Source organism: Mus musculus, chromosome 16, assembly GCF_000001635.26.
Source record: "Mus musculus strain C57BL/6J chromosome 16, GRCm38.p6 C57BL/6J".
Taxonomy (NCBI): domain Eukaryota; kingdom Metazoa; phylum Chordata; class Mammalia; order Rodentia; family Muridae; genus Mus; species Mus musculus.
The window spans coordinates 58921181-58948272 of NC_000082.6; the positions used below are offsets into that span (position 1 = coordinate 58921181).

The 27092-nt window shown below is 38.0% G+C and overlaps 2 protein-coding genes across 2 annotated transcripts in view; one reads left to right on the forward strand and one right to left on the reverse strand.

Annotated features, from left to right (window-relative positions):
* Window positions 1-4376: 4376 nt before the first annotated feature.
* Olfr181 (olfactory receptor 181) lies at window positions 4377-7464 on the reverse strand. The gene is made up of 2 exons (NM_146999.2): window positions 7099-7464; window positions 4377-5401 (listed from the first exon to the last, which is right to left on the reverse strand). Exon 2 carries the CDS (start codon window positions 5387-5389, stop codon window positions 4436-4438), a length of 954 nt encoding a protein of 317 aa, NP_667210.2. The 5' UTR covers window positions 5390-5401; window positions 7099-7464; the 3' UTR covers window positions 4377-4435.
* Window positions 7465-8237: 773 nt separating this feature from the next.
* The window catches only part of Olfr183 (olfactory receptor 183), a 71199-nt gene continuing 52344 nt past the window's right edge, over window positions 8238-27092 (forward strand). The window contains exon 1 of the mRNA XM_017316985.1: window positions 8238-8360. The gene's annotated coding sequence lies outside the window, so the exon portion shown is untranslated. The remainder of the gene's footprint in view (window positions 8361-27092) is intronic.

A 27092-nucleotide genomic window follows, 5' to 3' on the forward strand; every position in this document is an offset into this window, starting at 1 on the left:
CTACAGAACAGCAAGGAGCTCAATTCAGGAAGGTGAATACAGGTCGCAGTCATACTTTCTAGTGGTTCAAAGCCAAACCAAAGGATTTTGAAGGCTTTCACAACACAGAAGTGATAAAAAACTTTAGCAAGTGAGTCTGTCTAACCTGACAAACTTTAGATAATGCACACGTGTATTGAAATATAAAATGGCATCTAATATGTACTATTTGGTGAATGAGTATAATGTGTGTGAGTACATTCACATGTGAAGTTACAGGGGCACTTGCCTTATTCCTCTCATAGAAAGTCTCTTCCTACATCTGTCCAGCAATCTCTACTGACCCTGATAGTGATCCTAATGAAACCTCCTCACCTCCATAGTGGTAGTACTAAAGGCAGTGCCACACCCAGCTTTTTACTTGGTTGCTAAGCTGCAAACTCAGGCCCTTGATGTAGCCTTGAGAAAGCAATTTCCACTCAACTTTTATTTCATCAAGTTTTGTTGTTGTTGTTGTTTTCTTTCCTTTTTTCTTGTTTGTTTTAATCTTAACGATTTCCAACTTTTTATATGGTGAATTCTACCTCTAAGTCTTGATGTTGCCCTGCCTTTTCATATTTCCTGTGACTGGCACATCTTCTGAAGTGGATCGCTACCAATTTTTGCATGATGTTTTTATTTAATTATCCAGATTTGTTTTATTTTGTTGAAGTGTACATGCAAATAATACCAGATGTGCCACTATAACCATTTCAAATATAGAATTCAGCGGTAGTAAGTACATTCACAGTTAATGTCCCTGCGGAGCCACCATAATCATCATTTCCAGAAGCTTTTAAAATCTTTCCCAACAGAAATTGTATGTCCATTAGATACTAATTCTCCATTCTGTCCAGCTCCCAAGCAACTACCATTCTACATTCTATTGATGAATCTGACGACTCAAGTGCCCAATGTCAATGAAACTATATAGTACTTTATTTTAAAAGCCAATGTAACTCACTTGCTATACATCAGGACTCATTCATGTTAGAGTCAAACTATGTGTTCTTGGCAAGTCTGGAAGTCTTTACAGACAAGGTGGGCCTCAAACTCACAGAGGTCTCTTTTCTCTGCCTTTGAATTCTGGGATTAAAAGTGTGTCCCACCATATTCACATTTCCTCTTTTTAAAATGCATAATAATATTCAATTTTATGGACAGACTATATCCTGTTATACATTCATTTAATAATGGACATTTAGGCCTAAATTGAAGACTTTGAATAATATCACTATGAATAGGGGGTGCACAAACATCTTGTCCTAATTAGGATTACTATTTTTGTGAGAAAATCCTGACCAAAAGAATATTGGGTGTCAAAGGGCATATTTGTTTTCCACTTCCACATAGTAGTTCATCACTAAAGGAAATCAAGGCAGAAACCTGGAAGTAGGAGCTGATGCAGAGGCCATGAAGGGGTGCTGCTTACTGAATTGCTTCCTCTGATTTCCACAGCCTGTTTTCTCATAGAATCCAGGACTTCCAGTCTAGGCATGGTACCACCCACTATGGACTGGGCTCTCTCCATTAATCATGAATTAAGAAGTTGGCCTATAAGTTTGCCTAAAGCCTAGTCTGAGTGAGGTATTTTCTTTCTCTTTTTCTTAAACTTTTAATTTAGTCTTTGTGAGTTTCACACTATGCACCCCAATTCCACTCATCTCCCCATCCCCTCACATCTATCCTTGCCCCTTGCAACCTCCCCTGCAAAAGAAAAATAAATCTTTCTGTGGAAGCTGTGGTGTGCCACACAATATATCCTTTTCTCTAAATAGCTTTACTTGAGAATGTTTACTGCTACGAGTCATTCATTGGTTTGGTTTGAGGCTTCTGGCTTCTTCTATGCTATCAATATGGGATCCTCACTAGAACTCCTCTCAGATATCTAACTGCTGCCCTGTGTCATGGATATCCTCTGTCTTTGGATCTACAAGACTGGCCCCTTCATTCATTCCACCAGTCCATAGAAGGGGTGGATGTTGGGGTGGGACAACTCAGACCTGAGTGAAAGCTGAGTTGTTCAACCCAACAGCTCTCCTGCATCCACACCACTACAGCCAGATCTTCTGCTTTGCACAGCATGGAGTGGGGCTGGCCAGGGAAAGCACTGTCCCCACACTACACCTAGGCAGTACAGTAAAGCTGTGGTGGGGAGACAAGGGAGTGCTGGCCCCACCCCATACAACAAAGACAGGTATGCAAATATTCCCAAGAAACACTTGAAAATAGGAACTGTACACTCAGTAAGGGTGAAAAGGGAAAAAATCTAGATAAGAGAGAATAAACAATGAAGTTAAAAATGAATAATATGATACAAGAATAAAAGGGGGAGATAAAGAAAGGTAAGGACAGGAAAGATGATGGGATGAAAATATCAAAGAAACAGTAAGGGGAAGCTAAAAATAAATATACAATAAATTTTAAAAAATTAAATCAGTGACCTATTCTCCTTTCTTTATAAGGATATAAAGTCTGAGATACTTGGATTTATCACCTCAAGATTCTAGTTTTGAAGTTCACTAGGAATGGAATGGAGGTGGCACAAGTCCCTGCTTCTTCGATCCAGACATGTTAACCAAAATGGATGTATAGAGGCTGAGCATAGTTTACCTTACCTAACTTGCCCTTGACCCAAGAAAACCACGACAATGAGGATGAACTTATATTTTTAAATATGAGCCTGGTAAAGCAGTGAGACTATAAACAACCTCAAATCCATTCCTGTCAGGAAAGACAGGAAGAACCTGTTTGATAACCCCTCACATCAGTGACATTTGGCCAGCACACACATGTAGGGATGCTTGAAGAGAGTATGCTTTGTTATCCAACATGTCTGGGGCTGTGTGTGCTGGATGATAAAATCAAAGCAAACCTCACTTTGATGCAGGTCACAGGGACCGAATGGTCCTGGTTGTCTAGTCATGCTGGTCTCTATCTCAGACCCTTCTACTCACCACATATAGTTGTGTTTATTCATCTCAGAAGTTGAACCATAATTCCCAAATAGAAACATCCTCCACTTTCCTCTGTGACAGAGTCCCATGTCCCACCACATAGACCTGTGTTGCTGATTATGCATCCAAGTTGCTGTTGGATTCCTGACTTAACACTGATACTGTGTGGGGTCCCATGTCTTGATACTAAGGTGATACTAAAGAGCATCACCATAGCACTAGTGAGCAAACTAGCAAGTCAGAGAATCCCCTCTTCAGTGCCTTCTTGCTGGAGAAAAACTGCAGGTTTCCATGTGGTTCTTCAGAGCATCTCACTTTGTTCACAGAATCCCTGACAGAGGTCTGACAGCTGCCTTTGATTCCATCTACAGAGGATTGTGGCCCTATTCTTGGACATCTGCACAAGTAAGCATCCCAAACATAAGACATACATACATGAGACATACATATCTATGTATGTATAGTTTTAAAATAAAACATTTGAAAATAACAAAGTTTAAAAAATAGTAGTTTATTATATGACTATATAAGGCCAAAGGAATGAATGAAAAATATTATTATACAGTGACATAGAATATTTTATGTGCTACTTTGCAAATTTTAAAAATCAATATATAATGTTGGTACACACAATACCATTTAAGTAAAATAATGTACTGGGATGTGTATGCTTTTGTGTATCGTTTATTGGTTTTTCATTTTAAACCAATAAATAAGAAATATAGTGCAAAAACGTAAATGACTTCCTTTAAAATTTTTTCTAATTTTATTCTGAGGGTAGTAATTGTATATAGTCTAGAGTCTCCATACACAAGAACATGAAATGTGTCAGAATCTACTGGAAGTTTATCAGAAAGACTGTGGACCAAATTAAAACTTCTAGCTTGAATGTCTACTATTCTAACATAAGTTGAAATAAGTTGATTAAAACCTATACATTTATATGATGATTTGCAGAATACTACTACTTTTTTATTTAAAACATACTCTGAAGACAGGAAATTAGACTTATATATATATCAAATTTTTTCTTTTACATATTTGTTTTGTAGCAGGGAGAAAGGAAAAGAAGAAAGATGTTCTGAAAAAAAAACCAAACAGTTGATGCCTGGCAATTTTAGGTTTTGTACATTCTGGAAAACCAACACAAAATTTCTCCCAGTAGCTAAATAATAATAATCAAAGAAGAATCATACCCATTAATCCATTTTATTGTGGTATTATCATCATTTATTGAGTTTGAAATTACAGTATTAGAGGAATCTCATAAGAACAATGAAAGTAGATACCACAGTTAAATTTTATCTATCTATATAGTGATGACAGTTGACAAATTATTTTGGAATTGTATATGCATGCATATTTAACAAAACATCTAATTATTTAAAAACTAATATGATACATCAATTATGTTTTCATTTTTCTGTATAGTATATTAAAATCATTTTAATAAGCTGAAATTAGTGTGCTATAGAAGCTGAAGAATTTTTAAAAATACTATGAGTTTTCATAACTTTCTTAACAGCGTTTACTACCTCCTTATTTCTCAGGCTGTAAATAAAAGGGTTTAGCAAAGGAATTACTATTGTATAAAATACACCTACAGGTATGTCTTTGTTACTATTTTTGGATGGTCCAATATACATGAGAAGACAAATGTAGAATATTGACACAGAAAAAAAGTGGGATGCACAGGTAGAAAATGCTTTTCCTCTCCCATCCTTGGATTTCATCTTGAAAACAGTGAGAAGAATGCAGCTGTAAGAGACCAAGACAGTGGTAATGGTAAAGACTTGAATTGGCATTGAAAAAATATATAACATTAGTTCATTGATAAATGGGTCTGTACAGGAGAGTTTATACAAGGGAAGAATATCACAGAAGAAGTGATCAATTCTTCTAGATTTACAGAAATTTAATCTTAACAGACAGCCTGTATGTATCAAGGAATGCAGGTTACTGGCTATGAATGTGCCTATACTCATCTGAATGGAGAGTTTCTTGGACATCATGGTGTGGTACTGCAGAGGGTTGCATATGGCCACATAGCGGTCATAGGCCATTGCTGCCAGAAGAAAGCAGTCTGCAGTTTCAGCAAGACACAAAAAATAGAACTGTACCATGCACTCATAGAGAGAAATCCTCCTGTCCACAGAAAAGAAGTTCTCTAGCATCTTGGGAGTGATGGCACAGGAGCAGCAGGAGTCCATCAGAGCCAGATTTCCCAGAAAGATGTACATGGGTGTGTGGAGACGAGGCTCCATATAGATCAAGGCCACCAGCCCAAGATTCCCCACTATGGTGACCAGATAGATGGCAGAGAACAGCAGGAACAGAAGTGTCTTCAGATCTGTGTGATCTGAGAATCCTATGAGGATGAACTCTACTGTCAAAGAGTGATTTGCCTTCATCATGCTTGATCTGTGCTGAGACAAAATTATAAAGGAATTTAATTACAGTCACAAGAAGAATATATCTCACTACCCAGCTCAAATTACAGGATCAGTGTACAGAAGAACAACTTCATATTGCCCTGTCTCCAGAAGAGCAGCAAGCCCAGGATAGGTCATGGGTCATGAAAAGTTACTCGTAGGTTGTGCATAAGGGACTGCCCTGAAATGTTTGAGAAACTTCTGGAGTGGAAGGCCTTAACTGCACGAGGTCACCTGTACTTGAGAACAAAGCCATGGTCTGTAATTTTACATTTTTCAACTTGAGAGATTCTCATAACATTCTCCAGACAACATAATTTTAAGTATTGTATTATGGGATCAAAGTAATGTTGAAAATGAGCTATTTCTTTTATCTAGTGGGAATTTTTTTTTAAAAATCTACACAGAATCAGGATGAATTCGTAAAAAACAAGTTTCTTCAGTTTATATTTTTTCCAGATAAAGTGAATGTAGGATATTTTCAGGAAAATTTATTCTTTAAACATGATAAGAATATGTAGCCTCATTATATCTTCTTAGTTAAAAAGCACTTTTATACTCATCTTAACATAGTCAAATTCCCACTCTTTTGTTATCTGACCAGCTTCCAATGAAGTGACTGCTCAGTCATTATCTGGGGACCAGTTGGTCTAGTTTTAAACTTCTTGTAGGTATAATTAGCATGAAACTCCATGACAAAGTGTCTATTCCCAGTATGATTATTGCTCATTTTAAATATGTAATTTTTTTATATCTCTAAGTTGTTCAGAAGAAATCAATAGCTCCATTTTTTTTTGTTCTTTTTGCAGGATTTCTAGTTAGTCATTTAAATCTATAAAATGAGGTATTTCTAATCTGCTATGTTTTAGAATTTAATGATCACTCCAATTAGTGTATACTGTTATAGTGTGGACAACATAACACTGTAATGTTTCAATTGCAGAAACGTGTGAGCATTAAAGAATAATGTAATTATCTTAAGACACTAGAAGTACAACATTTTCGAGATGAGCATACAGTAGTCATTCTCCATACATTTTCATTTTTAAATTACTTCATTTTAATTAACTCATAGATACAACCATTGCACAGCTGGTTTAAGAACATTCAAGCCATTAATAAACCCAGACTCTGTGCATGCCATTGGCTTTCTATAGACTAGAATAACCAAACTGAAGCAATGGTGCTTAGGTTAGAATTTTACCCTTTCCAAAATGCATTTTTGTTAAAAATCACATTTTAATTAGTATTTAACTGACTTTTTATAAACTAAACTTAACATTATTTTTGCTACTCATTCACACATGATAAAGTTTTCTGTAGTTTTATACTAACATTTACTATATATTAAAATTTACTATAATTTTATACTCAAATGAAAAACTAGCAATTTTTATTTGAGATCTATAACATTTTATAATATCCCTTTGATTTAAACTATTATGAAAAGATATTTGAAGAACTATAAAATTACTATATTTTGTTTTTTTTTACCACAACATAATGAGAAATCAACTGGAAATATTTAGGTTTTATTATCAAAAGGTACCTATTATTTAGAGAATTTACTAGAACAAAACAAATAAAAACTCATTTTTTTCTTCTCCAGTATGAAATACAACTATTCTCCTAAATCAGACATCTATTCTACTATACATACCCAAATTATGACAGGGCCATTAATGTCTTACCTGGATATTTGCTAATAAACTGTAGTAATACAGTCTGATTACATCCTACAGATCCATTTTCTGAAATAACCCTGTTATTATGTTCCTTGTCACTCTATTCATCAGAAGAGAATTGGAGTGAATCTTTAGTACTGATAAAAAGTTTTTAAAAACTGATAAACTTTTGAACTCAGATTGACTGAATGATCCATTTACTATCTCTTTATATCTTGTCAGGATATGTTCAGTTGAGAGGCACATGAAAAGTAAGTAGATAAACTGTAGAAGCAATAAAAAACACTGAAGAGTTTTTCAGATCAGGATTGCTTCATGTTTCTAAGTAAATTAAAATCCACCCTCATATTTTGAGTTCACAGACACACATTTTATATGGCTGGCCTTCTACATGATCTTTCTCAGTTTTAAGCAATTAAGAATAAATAACAGGTCTTTAAAACACTGGGGAATAGATTTTGAAACTCTAGGACAATCTTTTTTTCACATGGGTCAGTGATGTTAGTTACAATAGCTTCAGGGCAGAATAAAGTTCTGTTGATTCTAAAGGGAGTTCATTGGCATTGACATTGGGTATTTCTGCAGGGAATCACTAGTGAATCAAACAATTAGAGATGGTCTGAAGATAAATGAGATTCTGAAAGTAATTCAAACACCTCTGACTACAGTTACCTTGTAGATGACCTTGGTTTGTCCCACACTCGAATATACCAGTAGAGAATTGGCAATGGATAAAAATATATCTATATGAATCTCATGAAGTTGCAAGCAGATTTAAAAAGGTCTGGTTTTGTTGGTCAGAGAGGGCAATCTGGTTCAATAAACTAAAATCAGATTCGTTCCATTTACCACCTACAGTGGCTGTATCCTATGGCTCCATTTTCTGAAACAACTTTGACATTAAGGGTCAGAAGATAACCAGAGGGAATTTGTAGTTAGTGAATGAAAATAGCATGTTTCTTTTCTGTCTCTTCCTGAGTTCTCCAACTAGAGGGTAAAATCATTTACATAATTCTTCATAATATAGAAAAATTATATTATATATTGAAAATGGAGTTATATCTTCTCTCAGGTGAAGGAAGGTAAGCACAGAATGGCAAGGGCTACGTGGCTTACTTGTGGAATCTAAAGACGGTGATGTCACAGAGGTGAGAGTAGAACGTGGTTACCAGAGGCTGGTAGCACAGGAGTATGGTATAGGTGGGGAAAGTTAGATCAATGGGCAATGAGTTAGATACGTGGGATCAGGGAGCTCTACTGTGCTATTGGTAAGTAGAGTCTATATAGATTACAATAATGTCCTTTAAGATTCAGAATGTGGGACAGAATTTGAATTTTTGGCAAATAGAAATGACAAATATCTTTAGGAAATCTCTTTAACTTAATTTAATCATTAAACATGTACTAGCAACTTCTTTGTACATGAATTGAAGCTTAAGCTGGTCCCACACTAATCATTTGTTTTATATGTTAATTAAATAAATAAATATTTGCCATATTGCCATATAGCTTTTCTACATCGTTTCTGGTAATTCTCTGCATGGTGAACAGTTGTGTGTTTCTAGTATTACTCATCCTCTATTGTAAAAAGAAGCTTCTCTGATGAGGGTTAGAGATGAAATAATTCATAGGCATAGGTTTAGCTGATAGATATAGGCTTGATGCGATGCCCATTTAATAGAGTGATAGCACTGAGCTCTTCACCATGATCTATAACCTAGCTGGCTTTCGTCCAATAACAGTGGGAGATATGAATCCTGTTTCATAGAACTGGTTTTAAATTCCATCAGGCAGTAGTTATTCCCATATCATTCATGCCACTGTTACACCAGAAGATGTCTTGCCAGGCCTGTTGTTCTAGCTTGTTGAGTTCACAGCTGGGTAAGATTCAATTAATTATTTTTCTTCTCAGGTAGTATAATAAAGCCTTCCAATACAAGTCAACTCAGTAGAGATGAAGTTTCCAAGTTAGTATTGGCTTTATTTCTCCATGTCCTATGACTTTAGTTCATATCTTCCTTGATAGAAGGGCCCATCATCAAGTTCTAAAATGTATGCAAGAACAATGCCAATGCTTTGCAATAATGGGGGATTTCTATGGAACTCTACTGACAAATACGTTGAAAAGTTAACCCATCCTTTCAATTTGATGGTGTCTGGTCAAATTAGCAAAGATCAAAAGAGAACATATGCTAACTAATGCTACAACATGGATGTGGGAAATGAAGAAAACAAACTCACTGTTCTTGGAAATGCAAACAGTTACAACTACTACGAGAATCAGTGTCTAGGCACCACAGAATGCCATAAATAAATCTCCTATGTGATTCAACTCTACCACTCCTGGCATATTTCTGATGTTCTATGTATCATACTAGTAATATACAACTTTAATTTTGATCAAATAAAATCAATTTTAGTTTCCTAAAATTAGTCTTTAGACCACATAGTGAGATGAATATTGCACAATGAAGTTGGCATTTAATGGCCCATTTCAAGAACATAAGTATTCAAATGTGTTAAGATGTTGTCCTATAAAATGGGTTGCATTTCACTTTTGTAGGTGGGAAAGCTAAAATATGTGCAACCACCCCAAATCTCAGTGAGAATGTCAGCAATTCGAACCAGAGCCTGTTATTCTAGATAATATAATATTTCATGTGGAATATATACCTTACAATCTGTGTTATCATGCTTAAGAAACCCATTTGTTATCTACAACAAACATCCATGGAATCTAGCCTGCTCTAGGTTAGACAGATAACAAGTTGCATTGCTGTCATTAGTATACTATACAATAATTTCTCTAACAAGCACTTCAAAGACACTAAAGGCTTGGCTGATAACTCTCCATTTACTGAGATTTAGTCTTATTTCCAAGTTATGATTGACCAGAAAATGCATACGTAACCAATCATGCAGGGTGTCTCACTTCTAGTTAGTTTATAATTTTCCAATGCAATAGTCTCCAATTGGAGCATATCTAATCCTGCCCTTGTCCCACTGTAAATCTTTGTTCTACTCTGTCTGTCTTTGATTCCTGCCAACTGAATCTAGTTATCACTCATTTCCTCACAGTTTATGATAGAAAACAAATGCTGGGATCATTAGGGTGGCTCAGTGGGTAAAGGTACTTGTTGCCAGTGCTCACAAAACTGAATCTGAACCCTGGAACCTACAAGGCTGTATAGTCTGGCCTTCTCTACTGCCTCATTTTAAACAAACTTTCCTTTCTACTTTGAATCATGTGTGAGGTTTCATTTCAATTCCTTGAAAAATAGAACAAGTCTCTGGAAGCAACCATCCTAGAATTGTACCACCAATTACATCTATGCCATGGATGTTTGGGTGGCTGTAGTTCTGTCTGTTTTTGAGATTCATTTTTCTATTAATGCAGTTAAGTTGCGATTTCACTGTTCCTAAGTTTTCAATTGCCAAAGTTCCTTTCATCACAACTTCACATATATTTCTTTTTGTAGTTGACTGAAGTTGTTCGAGCCTCCTGTCCGGATGGTTGCTCCCAATTCTGACTATAATCTAGTGGAAAGAAACCAGCAGTGTCCATGTCACAATCTGAAACCCATGCTTCCTTCTAATTTCTTCAACTGTAGTCACTAGCCTGCCACCTTTAAGTCCAGCCTCTCACAGAATCTCAGTATTTTGACAGAAAACGTGCTTCTGTTAGTCACATTTCAGTAACTCTAACAATACTTGATGAGAACAATTTAAGGAAGGAGATGATGCAGCTTTCAGTTTGAAGGTATGGTCTCTTGTGGTTTCCACTTTCCTTTACAGTTTTACTTTTTATTTCTTTGTTAACTTTTTTATTGATTCTTTGTGAATTTCACATTATGTACTCCAATCTCACTCATCTCTCCATCCCTCCATATCCAACTGCTGCCTTTGCAAGATCCCCCCAAAAAAAAAACCAACAAAAAATAATAATAGCAACAAAAAAAGAGAGAGAGGTAAAACAACTAAAATCTCGCCGTGGAAGCTGCATTGTGTCATTGTATGTCCCACAATATACCGTTTGTCCAAACATCATCACTTACAAATGTCCATTGCAATGAGTCAGTCGTCTGGTTTGAGCCCTCTGGCTTCTGCTATACCGTCTATACTGGATCCTCACTGGGACTCCTTCAGACATCCTGTTGTTGCCCTGCGTCATGGAGATCCTGAAGCTTTGGTTCTGCAGGACTGCCCCATCACATACTTCAGTAGTTCATAGATGGGGCAGATATTGGGGTTGACAAACTCAAAATCTTGGACCTGGGCCTGGGCTGCGGCTGTCTTGTTTAGCCTGCTCCACTTCAGCACTCTCTCCATCAGGGCTAGCCTTCCCATTTTGCCCAGTCGAGGGGTGGAGCCAGCAAGACTGGCTCCTGTGCTCATGCCAGCTGGATCAGCTCCTCAGCACTACCCCCGGTAGGGGCAGGGCTAGCTTTCCAGCTCGTAGACACTTGGGGCCAGATCTCTAACACTCATGACACCAGGGCAAGCTCTACTGGGGTACCCAAGTAAGGTGGGGAACCCACTGAAATCAGTGATGAGAGGGGCAGCCCTCTTGCCCTCTGGTGGTCAGCTCTCTCACAATGCCCAGGCAAAGAATTAGGATTGGCTCTTACACCTGTTATAGGTAATGAAGAGCAGGAGGCATCTCTCCCATGCCTATAATATTACACAGCCTGCAAGGGGCTGGTCAATCTGTCTTGCTCTAAAGCCCTTGGGGCCAGCTCTCCCACACTGCCCAGAGAATTGAATGTCTTTCCTAAGTGCCTCAATCAACTCTAAGTAACCCTGGGATATCAAGATGGCTCCAGGAAGCAGCCCAGATGAGGGATGTGCACAAAGCTGTTGGTAATATAGGCCAGGAGCATCAATACAAACACTTGCTGCTGTATGGCCATGAACCCAGATGTGGCCTTCAGGGACAACATGGGCTAGGAAGGACCTCAAGTCACAGTGCAGTCTACCCATGTCAGGCAGATCCTTACCACCCTTGCGTCACCAGTTCTGCCTCTCTTCATAGTGAACACACTGTCCCCTTCTGTTTCTTCCCCATTTTTCTACCACATACTTTCTTATCCTGGTGGTGCCTCTAGGTGTCTTCTGCTCGACCACCACATGGCAGTGGGTGGACCTCAGTGTGTCTCTTTCCCTTGTGCTTGCCTGTCTTTGGGTTTCTTCAGCCCATCCACTGTCCTCCTCTTCTTTTTTATTCAGTCTAAAATCCAACCAAGTCTATAGTGAGACCCAGAGTTGAGTTTGTTAGATTTTTATGACCTTGATATAAGCTAGAATCATCTGATGAGGGGGAGAAGGAACCTTCATTGAGAAAAAGCCCCTATCAGTTTTGCCTATAAGCAAACGTATGGGACATTTTCATAATTATCTATTGGTGTTGGAGTGCTCATTGTTGTGGGCAGTGCCACCACTGAGGAGATCTGGTGTATACAATGGAGCAAACTGAGGAACTCAGGAGATTAAACCAGAAAGACGCATCCCATGGACTCTGTTTAAACTCTTGCTGCTGTGTTCCTGCTCTGTCTTCTTTCACTGATGAATTATTATTTGTAAGGTAAAATTCTTTTCACCCCATATTGCTTTTGGTCATTTTATAACAAAATCATAGATGGTTTCCTGGTCTTACGTAGAAATTCTCTAAAAATGTCTTCAAACAAACCCAGAGATTTGTCTTAGGTGATTCTAAATTCTGTACACAATTACAATTGATCACCACAGACTAACCGTTTGTCAATCTGACACTTGGGAACACTACTTCACTACTCTTTCTCCACATCCTCACCAGCATCTGCTGTCACCTGAGTTTCTGATCTTAGACATTATGACTGGTGTGAGGTGGAATCTCAGGATGGATTTGATTTGCATTTCCCAGATGACTAAGGATGTTGATCATTTATTTCAGTGCTTCTCAGCCATTCAAGATTACTGTGTTGAGAATTCTCTGTTTAGCTCTGTATGCCATTTTAATAGGATTATTTGATTCTCTGGAGTCTAACATCTTGAGTTCTTTGTATATATTGGATATTAGCCCTCTATCCAATATAGGGTTGGTAAAGATCTTTTCAGAATCTGAGGGTTGCTATTTTGTTCTATTGACAGTGTCCTTTCCTTACAGAAGCTCTACTATTTTATGAGGTCCCATTTGTGGATTGTTGATCATTGAGCATGAGACTTTGGTGTTCTGATCAGGAAATTTTCCCCTGTGCCAATGTGTTTGAGGTACTTCCATACTTTCTGTCCTATTAGATTCAGCATACATAGTTTTATGAGGAGGTCCTTGATTCACTTGAACTTGAGCTTTGTACAAGGAAATAAGAAAGGATCAATTTGCATTCTTCTACATGCTGACCACCAAGTGAACCAACACCATTTTTTTTTAAAATGCTGCCTTTTTTCCCACTGGATGATTTTGGTTTCTTTGTCAAAAATATAGATGTGTGGGTTTATTTCTGGCTCTTCAATTCTATTCCATTGATCTACCTGTCTATCTCTGTACCAACACCATGAAGTTTGTTTTTTGTTTTTTCTTCACTATTTCTCTGTAGCACAGCTTGAGGCCAGGGACAGTGATTCCCTCCGAAGTTCTATTATTGTTGAGAATAATTTTCATTATCCTGGGTTTTGATAGTCCAAAACATTCAAAAGCTCAAAGTTGAACATCTCTTCTCAATACAATCTCTTTAACTATTACACACACACACACACACACACACACACACACACACACACACACACACACACCATATACTTTCCGTATACAATGGAACGATAGAGAGTAAACATTTTCATTCTTAAAGTAAAAAAAAAAAAGATTAGACCAAGGAAGACAAAAATACAGCAGAACAAACAAACAAAAAAAACCCTTCAATGTTATGCCCCTGAGTTTGTAGCTTAAGATGAAATATTTGAGTAATAGTTGTAGGACACACCCACCCACCAAGTTCTACTGCCTACAGCAAATGTATGTGACGTTTCTCTGTGTGTTGTGGTTAAAGGAATGCCTTTTCATGTGCCAAAATCATTCTGCATATTCAACAATACAATTATGATGACAATGTCTTGGCTTTGGAGTTTTGATTTGCTAGCATGAATTGTCTACCTGGGGTGTTACACTCCTATTGTAGGGTAACTTCATTAAATTTCTTTTATATGTGAATATGCACTTTAAGAAGCATTCTAGAATATAGTAGGTTTCCATATGACCTTGTAAACAGACCTTTGTCATTATTCTTCCATTCCTTCCAATACATTCTCTTTTTTCCATTAATTAATTTATTCACTTTATATTCTCCTTGCTGTTCCCTCTCCTCCAGATAACCCCCATTCACACAGACTCTTCTTCCATAGCCAACTCTTCTGACAGGATTGAGGACTTCCCTCCGTATTCGCCCCAATCTGGCACATCAAGTATTTGCAGGGCTAGTTGCATCCTCACTCACCTAGGCAAGATAAGGCAGTTCAGAGCAATGGGATCCACAGACAGGCAACTTTTAGGGACAGTCCATGCTCCAATTATGGGGGGGGACCCATATGAAGACTGAGCTGCATATCTGGTACACATGTGCCAGGGCCCTGAGTAGAGCCCATGTATGCTCTTTGGTTGCTAGTTCTGTCTCTGAGAGACCTCAAAGGCTAGTGGAATCTTTTGGTCTTCCTTTGGTGTCCTATCCCCTCTAGGGCCCACAATCCTTCCCCCAACTCTTCAGCAAGATCACCCAGGCTCTTTCCAATGTTTGACCATGGTCTCTGCATCTGTTTCAGTCAGCTGCTGGGTGGAACCTCTCAGAGGACAGTTATGTTAAGCTCCTGTCTACAAGTATTAACATTGTCAACTATCATTAACGGTGTCATTGTCTTAGGATTTTAGTGCTGTGAACAGATAACATGACCAAGACAACTTTTTATAAGGACAACATTTCATTGGGGCTGGCTTATAAGTTAAGAGGTTCAGTCAATTATCATCAAGGCAGGAGCATAGTAATATGCAGGTAATCATGGTGTAATGAGGAGCTGAGAGTTATACATCTTCATCTGAAGGCTGCTAGGATAAACTGTCTCCCACATGGCTAGGAGGGGGGTCTCAAAGCCTATCCCCACAGTGACATGCTTTCTTCAAAAAAGTCACACCTACTCCAACAAGGCCACACCTCCTAATCATGACACTCCCTAAGTCAAGCATATTCGAACCACCACAGTCAGGTATTGGTGCTTGCCCATGGAAGGGGTCTCAAGTTGGGCCTGTTATTGGTTGTCCATTTGTTATTTTTGTTTGTTTGTTTTTGTTACTATTCTTTCAGTAGATTTTCTTTTTTAAAAAATTTTTATTAGATATTTTCTTCATTTACATTTCAAATACTATCCCAAAAGTCTCCTATACCCTCCCTCTGCCCTGCTCCCCTACCCACTCATTCCCACTTCTTGGCCCTGGCATTCTCCTGTACTGGGGCATATAAAGTTTGCAAGACCAAGGTTGTCCATTTCTTTACTCTCTGCTCCAGGTTTGTCCCTACATTTCTTGTAGACAAAGGTTTTGTGGGTGGGCTATTTTCCATATCTTCCACTGGGGGTCTTGCCTGGCAACAGGAGATGGCATCTTTAGGTTTCATATCCCCACTGCTAAGAATCTCAGCTAATGTAACCCCCATAGACTCCAGGGAGCCTTCCGCATTTCAGGTCTTCTGCACATCCTATAGATGCCCCCACATCCACAAATCCATCAGTTATTCATTTTCGTTCATTCTCCTGGCCTTGTGAATCTTTCCTGTCTTTCTCTCTATACCTGGTTCCCGCCCCCTCTTTGCCTTCCTCATTCCTTCTCCAATGAATTCCCTAGCAACCTCTGATTCCTATAACTAACTATTTTATTCTCTCTTATAAGTGAGGTTTAAACTTTCTCTCTTAGGCCCTCCTTCATGTTTAGCTTCTTTTGGGTGAGTGTAGCATAGATATCCTGTATTTTATGGCTAATATCCACTTATAAGTGAATACATACCATTCATCTTTGGGTCACCTCATTCAGGAAGACATTTCCTATTTCCATCCATTTGCCTGCAAGATTCTTTTTGTTGATGTTTTTAATAGCAGAGAAGTATTCTATTGTGTAAATGAGCCACAGTCTCTGTATCAATTCTTCAGTTGAAGGACATCTAATTTGTTTCCAGTTTCTGGCTATTATGAATAAAACTGCTATGAACATAGTAGAGCACATGTTCTTGTGGTATTGTGAAACAACTTTTGGGTATATGCTCAGGAGCAGTATAGCTGTGTCTTCAGGTAGAAATGCTCTCAGTTTTCTGAGGAACTGCCAGATTAATTTCCAGAGTGGTTTTTATAAGTTTGCATTCCCACCAGCAATGGAGGAGTGTTTCCCCTTGCACCACATCCTTACCAGCATTTGCTATCACTTGATATTTGTATCTTAGCCATTCTGATTGATGTAAAATAGAATCTCAGGGGCATTTTGATTTGTAGTTCCCTGATGACTAAGGACTCTGAGTATTTCTTCTTCTTCCTTTTTTTCTAGTAAAACACTACTACTTTTTCTTTAATTGGGTATTTATTTCATTTACATTTCCAATGTTATCCCAAAAGTCCCTCACACGCTCCCTGACCCACTACCCCACCCACCCACTTCCACTTCTAGGCACTGGCATTCCCCTGTACTAAGGCATATAAAGTTTACACGACCAATGGGCCTCTCTTTCCACTGATGGCCGACTAGGCCATCTTCTGATTCATATCCAGCTAGAGACAGGAGACCGGGGGGTGGGGTGGGGGGGTACTGGTTAGTTCATATTGTTGTTCTACCTATAGGGTTGCAGATCCCTTTAGCTCCTTCAGTACTTTCTCTAGCTCCTCCATTGGGGGCCATGTGATACATCCAATAGCTGACAGTGAACATCCACTTCTGTGTTTGCTAGGCCCCAGCATAGTCTCACAAGAGACAGCTATATCTGGGCCCTTTCAGCAAAATCTTGCTAGTGTATGCAATAGTGTTAGCGTTTGGAAGCTGATTATGGGATGGATCCCTGGATATGGCAGTCTCTAGATGGTCCATCCTTTCCTCTCAGCTCCAAACTTTGTCTCTGTAACTCCTTCCATGGGTGTTTTGTTCCTAATTCTAAGAAGGGGCAAAGTGTCCACACATGTTGATCAATCTTCTTGAGTTTCATGCGTTCAGCAAATTGTATCTTATATCTTGGGTATCCTAAGTTTCTGGCCTAATATCCATTTATCAGTGAGTACATATTCTGTGAGTTCTTTTGTGATTGTGTTACCTCACTCAGGATGATGCCCTCCAGGTCCATCCATTTGGCTAGGAATTTCATAAATTCATTCTTTTTAATAGCTGAGTAGTACTCCATTGTGTAAATGTGCCACATTTTCTGTATCCATTCCTCTGTTGAGGGGCATCTGTGTTCTTTCCAGCTTCTGGCTATTATAAATAAGGCTGCTATGAACATAGTGGAGCATGAGTGCTTCATACCGGTTGGGACATCTTCTGGATATATGCCCAGGAGAGGTATTGCTGGATCCTCCGGTAGTATTATGTCCAATTTTCTGAGGAACCGCCAGACTGATTCCCAGAGCGGTTGTAAAAGCTTACAATCCCACCAACAATGGAGGAGTGTACCTCTTTCTCCATATCCTCCCCAGCATCTGCTGTCACCTGAATTTTTGATCTTAGCCATTCTGACTGGTGTGAGGTGGAATCTCACACCATTGCATTTGCATTTGATTTGCATTTCCCTGATGATTAAGGCTGTTGAACATTTATTCAGGTGCTTCTCAGCCATTTGGTATTCCTCAGTTGAGAATTCTTTGTTTAACTCTAAGCCGCAATTTTAAATGGGGTTATTTGATTTTCTGGAGTCCACCTTCTGGAGTTCTTTATATATATAGGATAATAGTCCCCTATCAAATTTAGGCTAGATAAAGATGCTTTCCCAATCTGTTGGTGGCCTTTTTGTCTTAATGACAGTGTCTTTTGACTTGCAGAAGCTTTGCAAATTTATGAGGTCCAATTTGTCGATTCTCGATCTTACAGCACAAGCCATTGCTGTTCTATTCAGGAATTTTCCCCCTGTGCCCATATCTTTGAGGCTTTTCCCCACTTTCTCCTCTATAAGTTTCAGTGACTCTGATTTTATGTGGAGCTCCTTAATCCACTTAGATTTGACCTTAGTACAGGAGATAGGAATGGATCAATTCACATTCTTCTACATGATTACCTCCAGTTGTGCCAGCACCATTTGTTGAAAATGCTGTCTTTTTCCACTGGATGGTTTTAGATCCCTTATCAAAGATAAAGTGACCATAGGTGTGTGGGGTCATTTCTGGGTCTTCAATTCTATTCCATTGGTCTACTTGTCTGTCACTATATGGATACCATGCAGTTTTTATCAAAATTGCTCCATAGTACAGCTTTAGGTCAGGCATGGTGATTCCACCAGAGGTTCTTTTATCCTTGAGAAGAGTTTTTGCTATCCTAGGTTTTTTTGTCATTCCAGATGAATTTGCAGATTGCTCTTTCTAATTCGTTGAAGAATTGAGTTTGAATTATGATGGAAATAGCATTGAATCTATAGATTGGTTTTGGCAAGATAGCCATTTTTGCTATATTTATCCTGACAATCCATGAGCATGGGAGATCTTTCCATCTTCTGAGATCTTCTTTAATTTCTTTCTTCAGAGACTTGAAGTTTTTATCATACAGATCTTTCACTTCCTTAGTTAGAGTCACGCCAAGGTATATTATAGTTTGTGACTATTGAGAAGGGTATTGTTTCCCTAATTTCTTTGTCAACCTGTTTATCCTCTGTGTACAGAAAGTCCGTTGACTTGTTTGAGTTAATTTTATATCCTGCTACTTCACTGAAGCTGTTTATCAGGTTTAGGAGTTCTCTGGTGGAATTTTTAGGGTTACTTATATATATTATCATATCATCTGCAAAAACTGATATTTTGACTTCCTCTTTTCCAATTTGTATCCCTTGATCTCCTTTTGTTGTCGAATTGCTCTGGCTAGGACTTCAAGTACAATGTTGAAGAAGTAGGGAGAAAGTGGACAGCCTTGTCTAGTCCCTGATTTTAGAGGGATTGCTTCCAGCTTCTCACCATTTACTTTGATGTTGGCTACTGGTTTGCTGTAGATTACTTTTATCATGTTTAGGTATGGGCCTTGAATTTCTGATCTTTCCAAGACTTTTATCATGAATGGGTATTGGATTTTGTCAAATGCTTTCTCCAGGTCTAAGAAGATGATCATGTGGTTTTTGTCTTTGAGTTTGTTTATATACTGGATTATTTTGATGGATTTCCATATATTGAACCATCCCTGCATCCCTGGGATGAAACCTACTTGGTCAGGATGGATGATTGTTTTGATGTGTTCTTGGATTCAGTTAGCAAGAACTTTGTTGAGGATTTTTGCATCGATATTCATAAGGGAAATTGGTCTGAAGTTCTCTATCTTTATTGGGTATCTCTGTGGTTTAGGTATCAGAATTATTGTGGCTTCATAGAATGAGTTGGGTAGAGTACCTTCTGCTTCTATTTTGTGGAATAGTTTGTGAAGAACTGGGATGAGATCCTCTTTGAAGGTCTGGTAGAACTCTGCACTAAAACCATCTGGTCCTGGGCTTTTTTTGGTTGTGAGACTATTAATGACTGCTTCTATTTCTTTAGGGGATACAGGACTGTTTAGGTAATTTACCTGAACTTGATTTAACTTTGGTACCTGGTATCTGTCTAGAAACTTGTCCATTTCATCCAGGTTCTCCAGTTTTGTTGAGTATAGCGTTTTGTAGTAGGATCTGATGGTTTTTTGGATTTCTTCAGGATCTGTTGTTATGTCTCCCTTTTCATTTCTGATTTTGTTAATTAGGATGCTTTTCCTGTGCTATCTAGTGAGTCTGGGTAAGGGTTTATCTATCTTGTTGATTTTCTTAAAAAAAACAGCTCCTCGTTCAGTTGATTCTTTGAATAGTCTTCTTGTTTCCACTTGGTTGATTTCACCCCTGAGTTTGATTATTTCCTGCCATCTACTCATCATCTGGTGAATTTGCTTCCTTTTGTTCTAGAGCTTTTAGGTATATTGTCAAACTGCTAATGTGTGCTCTCTCTACTTTCTTTTTGGAGGCACTCAGAGCTATGAGTTTTCCTCTTAGAAATGCTTTCATTGTGTCCCATAAGTTTGGGTATGTTGTGGCTTCATTTTCATTAAACTCCAAAAGGTCCTTAATTTCTTTCTTTATTCCTTCCTTGCCGCAGTTATCATTGAGAAGAGTGCTTTTCAGTTTCCATGTGAATGTTGGCTTTCTATTATTTATTTTGTTATTGAAGATCAGACTTAGTTCATGGTGATCTGATAGGATGCATGGGACAATTTCAATATTTTTTCATATGTTGAGGCTTGTTTTGTGACCAACTATGTGGTCAGTTTTGGAGAAGGTACCATGAGGTGCTAAGAAGAAGCTATATCCTTATGTTTTAGGATAAAATGTTCTGTAGATATCTGTCAGATCCATTTGTTTCATAACTTCTGTTAGTTTCACTGTGTCCCTGTTTAGTTTCTGTTTCCATGATCTGTCCATTGGTGAAAGTGGTGTGTTGAAGTCTCCCACTATTATTGTGTGAGGTGCAATGTGTGCTTTGAGCTTTACTAAAGTTTCTTTAATGAATATGCCTGCCAATGTCTTGGAGCATAGATATTCAGATTTGAGAGTTCCTCTTGGAAGATTTTACCTTTGATGAGTATGAAGTGCCCCTCCTTGTCTTTTTTGATGACTTTGGGTTGGAAGTTGATTTTATTCGATATTAGAATGGCTACTCCAGCTTGTTTCTTCAGAACATTTGCTTGGAAAATTGTTTTCCAGCCTTTCATTCTGAGGTAGTATCTATCTTTTTCTCTGAGATGAGTTTCCTGTAAGCAGCAAAATGTTGGGTCCTGTTTGTGTAGCTAGTCTATTAGTCTATGTCTTTTCATTGTGGAATTGAGTCCATTGATATTAAGAGATAATAAGGGAAATAATTGTTAAAGTTGGCATTCTGTTCTTGTGGCTGTTTTCTTTTAGGTTTGTTGAGGGATTACCTTCTTTCTTTTTCTAGGATGTGGTTTCCATTCTTGTATATATATTTTTTTCTGTTATTATCCTTTGAAGGGCAGGATTCATGGAAAGAAAATGTGTGAATTTGTTTCTGTCATGGAATACTTTTGTTTCTCCATCTAAGGTAATTGAAAGTTTGGCTGGGTATAGTAGCCTGGGCTGGCATTTGTGTTCTCTTAGTGTCTGTATAACATCTGTCCAGGCCCTTCTGGCTTTCATAGTCTCTGGTGAAAAATCTGGTGTAATTCTGATAGGCTTGCCTTTATATGTTACTTGACCTTTTTCCTTTATTGCTTTTAATATTCTATCTTTATATAGTGCATTCGTTGTTCTGATTATTATGTGTTGGGAGGAATTTCTTTTCTGGTCCAGTCTATTTGGAGTTCTGTAGGCTTCTTGAATGTTTATGGGCATCTCTTTCTTTAGATTTGGAAAGTTTTATTCTATAATTTTGTTGAAGATATTTGCTGGTCCTTTGAGTTGAAAATCTTCATGCTCATCTACTCCTTTTATCTGTAGGTTTAGTCTTCTCATTTTGTCCTGGATTTCCTGGATGTTTTGAGTTTGGATCTTTTTGTATTTTCCATTTTCTTTGATTCATGTCCCGATGTTCTCTATGGAATCTTCTGCACCTGAGATTATCTCTTCCATGTCTTGTATTCTGTTGCTGATGCTCGCATCTATGTTTCCAGATTTCTTTCCTAGGGTTTCTATCTCCAGCATTGCCTCACTTTGGGTTTTCTTTATTGTGGCTACTTCCCTTTTTAGGTCTTGGATGGTTTTATTCAATTACATCACCTGTTTGGTCGTATTTTCCTGCAATTCTTTAAGGGATTTTTGTGCTTCCTCTTTAAGGTCTTCTACCTGCTTAGCAGTGTTCTTCTGTATTTTTTTAAGTCAGTTATTAAAGTCCTTCTTGATGTCCTCTACCATCATCATGAGATATGATTTTAAATCCAGGTCTAGCTTTTAGGGTGTGTTGGGCTGCACTGGACTAGGCGAGGTGGGAGTGCTGGGTTCTGATGTTGGTGAATGTTCTTGGTTTCTGTTAGTGAGATTCTTATGTTTGCCTTTTGCCATCTGGTAATCTCTGGTGTTAGTTATTACAGTTGTCTCTGGTTAGAGCTTGTACCTCAGGTGAATCTGTTAGCCTCTATCTGCAGACCTGGGAGACTAGCTCTCCCCTCTGGGTTTCAGTGATCAGAGCACTCTCTGCAGGCAAGCTCTCCTCTTACAGGGAAGGTGCACAGATATCTGGCATTCGGACCTCCCTCCTGGCAGAAGATGAAGGCCCAAAACAGGACCTGTCCTAGAAGCTGTGTTTCTTAGGCCTGTCACAGAAGCTGTTAGCTTCTGTAGTCCACTCTTTCACCTGCACAGACTAGTCTCTGAGGGATCCTGGAACCAAGATGGCTCCCCCAGGTGCTCCTGCAAAACCCTTCTGGGCAGGGTGGACACCTCTCCTCTTGCCAGGAATGTGTCCGGATGTCTGGAGCCTTAAAGGGGGGCTGCCTCAGAAGCTCTGTGGTTCCCATCTGTCCCAGAAGCACTTAGCTTCTGTAGTCCACTCTCTCACCTGTGCAGACTACTCCCGGTGGAGTCCTGGAACCCCAATAATACTTTTTCTTTAGTTTTTTTTTAATTTGATATTTTCTTCATTTACATTTCAAATGCTATCCTGAAAGTCCCCTATACCCTCTGCCCACCTTTTTTTGTTGTTTGAGATTTCTCTATTGAGCATTCTATTTAGCTCTGTACCCCATATTTATTTGGGTTGATTGGTTTGTTTTGATCTAACTTCTTGAGTTTTTTATATATTTTAGATCTTAGCCCTCTGTTGGATGTAAGGTTCGTGAAGCTCTTTCCCTACTCTGTAGCCTGCCATTTTGTTCTAATGACAGTGTCTTTTGCTTTCCTGAAGTTTTGAATTTCATAAGATCCCATTTATTGTTGATCTTACTGTCTGAGCCCTTGGTGTTTTGTTCAGGGAGTTTTCTCCTATACCAATGAGTTCAAGGTTATTTCCCAATTTCTCTTCTATTCCAGCTAGTGTATTTGGTTTTATGTTGAGGTCTTTGATCCACTTGGATTGAGTTTTTGCAGGATGATGAATATGGATCTATTTGTATTCTTACATGCAGATATCTGGTTAGACCAGCACCATTTTTGAAGATGTTCTCCCATTTCCATTGTGTGGTTTTGGCTTCTTTGTTAAAATCAAGTGTTTGTAGGTATGTGGATTTATTTCTAAGTCTTCATTTTAATTCCATGGACCAACTTGTCTGTTTTTATACCAATACCATATAGTGTTTATTACTATTAATCTGTAGTACAGCTTGAAATTTGGAATAGTGATACCTCCAGAAGTTGTCTTACTATACAGGGTTGTTTTAACCATCCTGTTTTTTTTTTTCTCCGATATGAAGTTGAGAATTACTTTTTTGAGGCCTGTAAAGAATTATGTTGGAATTTTGACGGCAATGTATTGAACATGTTAACTTCTTTTAGTAAGATGACCAGTTTTATTATGTTAATCCTACCAATCCATGAGCATGGAGATCATTCCATTTTCTGATATCTTCTTCCATTTCTTTCTTCAGAGACTTGAAGTTCTTGTCTTATAGATCTTTGACTTGCATTTCTAGAGTTCTTCCAAGGTATTTTAAATTATTTGTGGCTATTGTGAAGGATATTGTTTCCCTGATTTTCTTCTCAGCCTGTTTATCATTTGTATGAAGGAGTGCTACTGATCTTTTGAGTTAATTTTGTATCCAGCCACTTTGCTGAAGGTATTTATCAGCTGTTGAAATTCTCTGGTAGAGTTTTGGGGTCACGTATGAATATTGTCATATCTTCTGCAAATAGTGATAATTTGACGTCTCTTTTGCAATATGTATCATCTTTATATACATTAGTTGTCTTGTTGCTCTAACTAAAACTTCAAGTACTATATTGAAGAAATAAGGAGGGAATGGGCAGCCTAGTCTTATCCCTGATTTTAGTAGAATTGCTTTAAGTTTCTCTCTGTTTACTTTTATGTTGGATATTGTCTTGATGTATATTTTCTTTATTGAGTTTAGGTATGTGCCTTGTATCCCTGATCCATCCAAGACTTTTAGCATGAAGGGGTGGTTGGATTTTTTCTAGGGCTTTCTCAGCATCTAATGAGGTAATCATGTGTTTTTTTTTCTTTGTTTGTTATGTGGTGGAATATGTTGATAGATTTTTCATATATTGAACCACCCCTCTATTCCTGGGATGAAGCCTAGTTGACCATGATGGAAGATGTTTTCGATGTGTTCCTGGATTTGACTTGCTAGAGTTTTATTAAGAACTTTTGTGTCAATATTCATAAGGGAGATTGGTCTGAAATTCACTTTCTTTCTTGAGTCATTGTGTGGTTAATATATCGGGGTGACTGTGGCCTCACAGAATGAGTTAGGAAATGTTCCTTGTTTTTCTATTTTGTGGACTGGTTGGAGTATTGGTAGTAGCTCTTCTTTTAAAATTTGCTAGAATTTTGCACTAAAAATATCTGGGAATTTTTTTTTTAAAGTTGGGAGACTTTTAATGACTCCTATTTCTTTGGGGGTTATAGAATAATAGGGTAATAGGTTATAGGTTATATAGGGTAATAGTTTACTTGTTGTGATTTGATTTTGCTAAGTAGTATCTGTGTATAAAATTATCCATTTCATTTAGATTTTCAATTTTTGTGGGGTACAGACTTTTGAAGTAAGTCCTAATGATTCTTTGACTTTCCTAAGTGTCCATTGTTATGTCTCCCTTTTTATTTCTGATTTTGTTCATTTGAATGCTGTGTCTGTGCCTTTTAGTTAGTTTGTCTAAGGGTTTGTCTATCTTTTTGGTTTTCTCAAAGAACCAGCTCTCAGTTGTTTTGATTCTTTGTATTGTTCTCTTTGCTTCTAATTGATTGATTTCAGCCCTGAGATTGATTATTTCCTGCTGTCTACTCCTTCTGTGTGTATTTGTTTTCTATAACTTTCAGGTGTACACAGACACAAACAAATTATTAGTATGAGAATGCTCTAGTTTCATTATGAAGGCACTTAGGACTATGAATTTTCCTTTTAGTATTGCTTTTATTATGTCCCATATGTTTGGGTTTGTTGTACCTTTTTTTCATTGAATTAAAAAAAAATTTTGATTCTATCTTTATGTCTTCTTTGACCCAACATTTATTGAGTAGAGAGTTATTCAGGTTCCATGAGTTTTTCGTCTGTTGTTGTTGAAGCCCACTTTTAATCCATGGCGATGTGATGAAATGCAAGGTGTTATTTCATTCTTCTTGTATCTGTAGAGGCTTGCTTTGTGACCAAGTACATGGCCAATTTTTTAGAAGGTTCCATAAGGTGTTGAGTAGAAGGTATATTTCTTTGTGTTCTGTGGATATTTGCTAGGGCCATTTGAACCATAATCTCTGTTAGTTTAATTATTTTGAGAGTAGGGTGTTGAAGTCTCCTCCTACTAATGTGTGAGTTATATAATGTAGACTAAATTTAAGAAATATTTATTTTACAAATGTGGTTCCCTTCCATCTGGGGCATTGGTCCTCAAAATTGTGACATTATTTGGTGGGTTTTTCCTTTTATGAGTGTGAAATGTCTCTTCCCATGTGTTTTGATTACTTTTGCTTGAAATTCTATTTTATTACATATTAGAATGGTTACTCCAACTTATTTCTTGAGTCTGTTTGCTTGGAAAACACTTTTCAACCCTCTGTTCTGAGGTAGTGTCTATCTTTTTTGCTTAGGTTTGTGTCTGTCTTGTATGCAGCAGAATGATGATGATGGATCCTGCTCATGCGTTCACTCTGTTAGACTCTGTATTTTTATTGGTGAATTAAGTCCATCGATGTTGAGAGGTATTAATCACCAATGATTGTTAGCTACTTTGGGCTTAGATTTTTAAAAACCCACCTTACTTATGGTTCTTTAATGCTTCTGTCTTCCTTGTAGCCCACCAACACCAGAGGTACAGGGAATTGGGTCATAGAAAATGGGGGTTATGGAGCTGTTTTGAAGTAGTTCGTTGGGGAGATTCCAATCATCATTGTCAGCAGTCCAGTATATTAGCAAAATGCCAAACATGAATCAGTAGAGTGGCTCAATCCTGAAAGAAACTGTGTGGCTCTGCCAACTGGCATGAATCAGTGGAAATGTCAAGAAGCAGCTAGATTAACACCAGAATTTCTTTGGTGCATTTCTCTCTACAAAGTCATGACAAGTGAAGATCAATGAAGAATCAAGATGAACCAATGCAATTGTATCATCAGCCAAGACCAGCATCAGCAAAACCCAACAAAGACCAGCAAAAGAGTTGCAAGGCAAACCAATGTAAGAGCATTGTCCACTGTCTGTTGGGTTATGTTTATATGCTTTCCAAATATCATATGGCCTGTCAAGCATTTGCTCCAGCAAAACATCACATAGTAGCTTCTAGAAAAATAGCACATGTCTATTCTCAGAAAAACATCCTCTCATGAGAAGCCTAAAAAAAAATCACACAACACAAATGAATCTCCAATGAAGCCAGAAATTCCCACAAGTTCCTGTTAATTTGATGGTGGTAGTGGTAGTGGTAGTGGTGGTGGTGGTGGTGGTGGTGGTGGTGGTGGTGGTAGTGGTGCTGCTGCTGCTCCTGGTGGTGGTGTGATTGTGTTTCTTTTCTTTTGGTTTAGCTGTGAGATTATTAATTTCTTGTGTTTTCTTGGGTGTAGCTAGTATCCATGTATTTGAGTTTTTCTTCTAGTACCCTCTGTAGGGGTGGCTTAGTGGAAAGATTATGCTTAAATTAGTTTTTGTTATAGAATATCTTGGCTTCTTCATGTATGGTGATTGAACA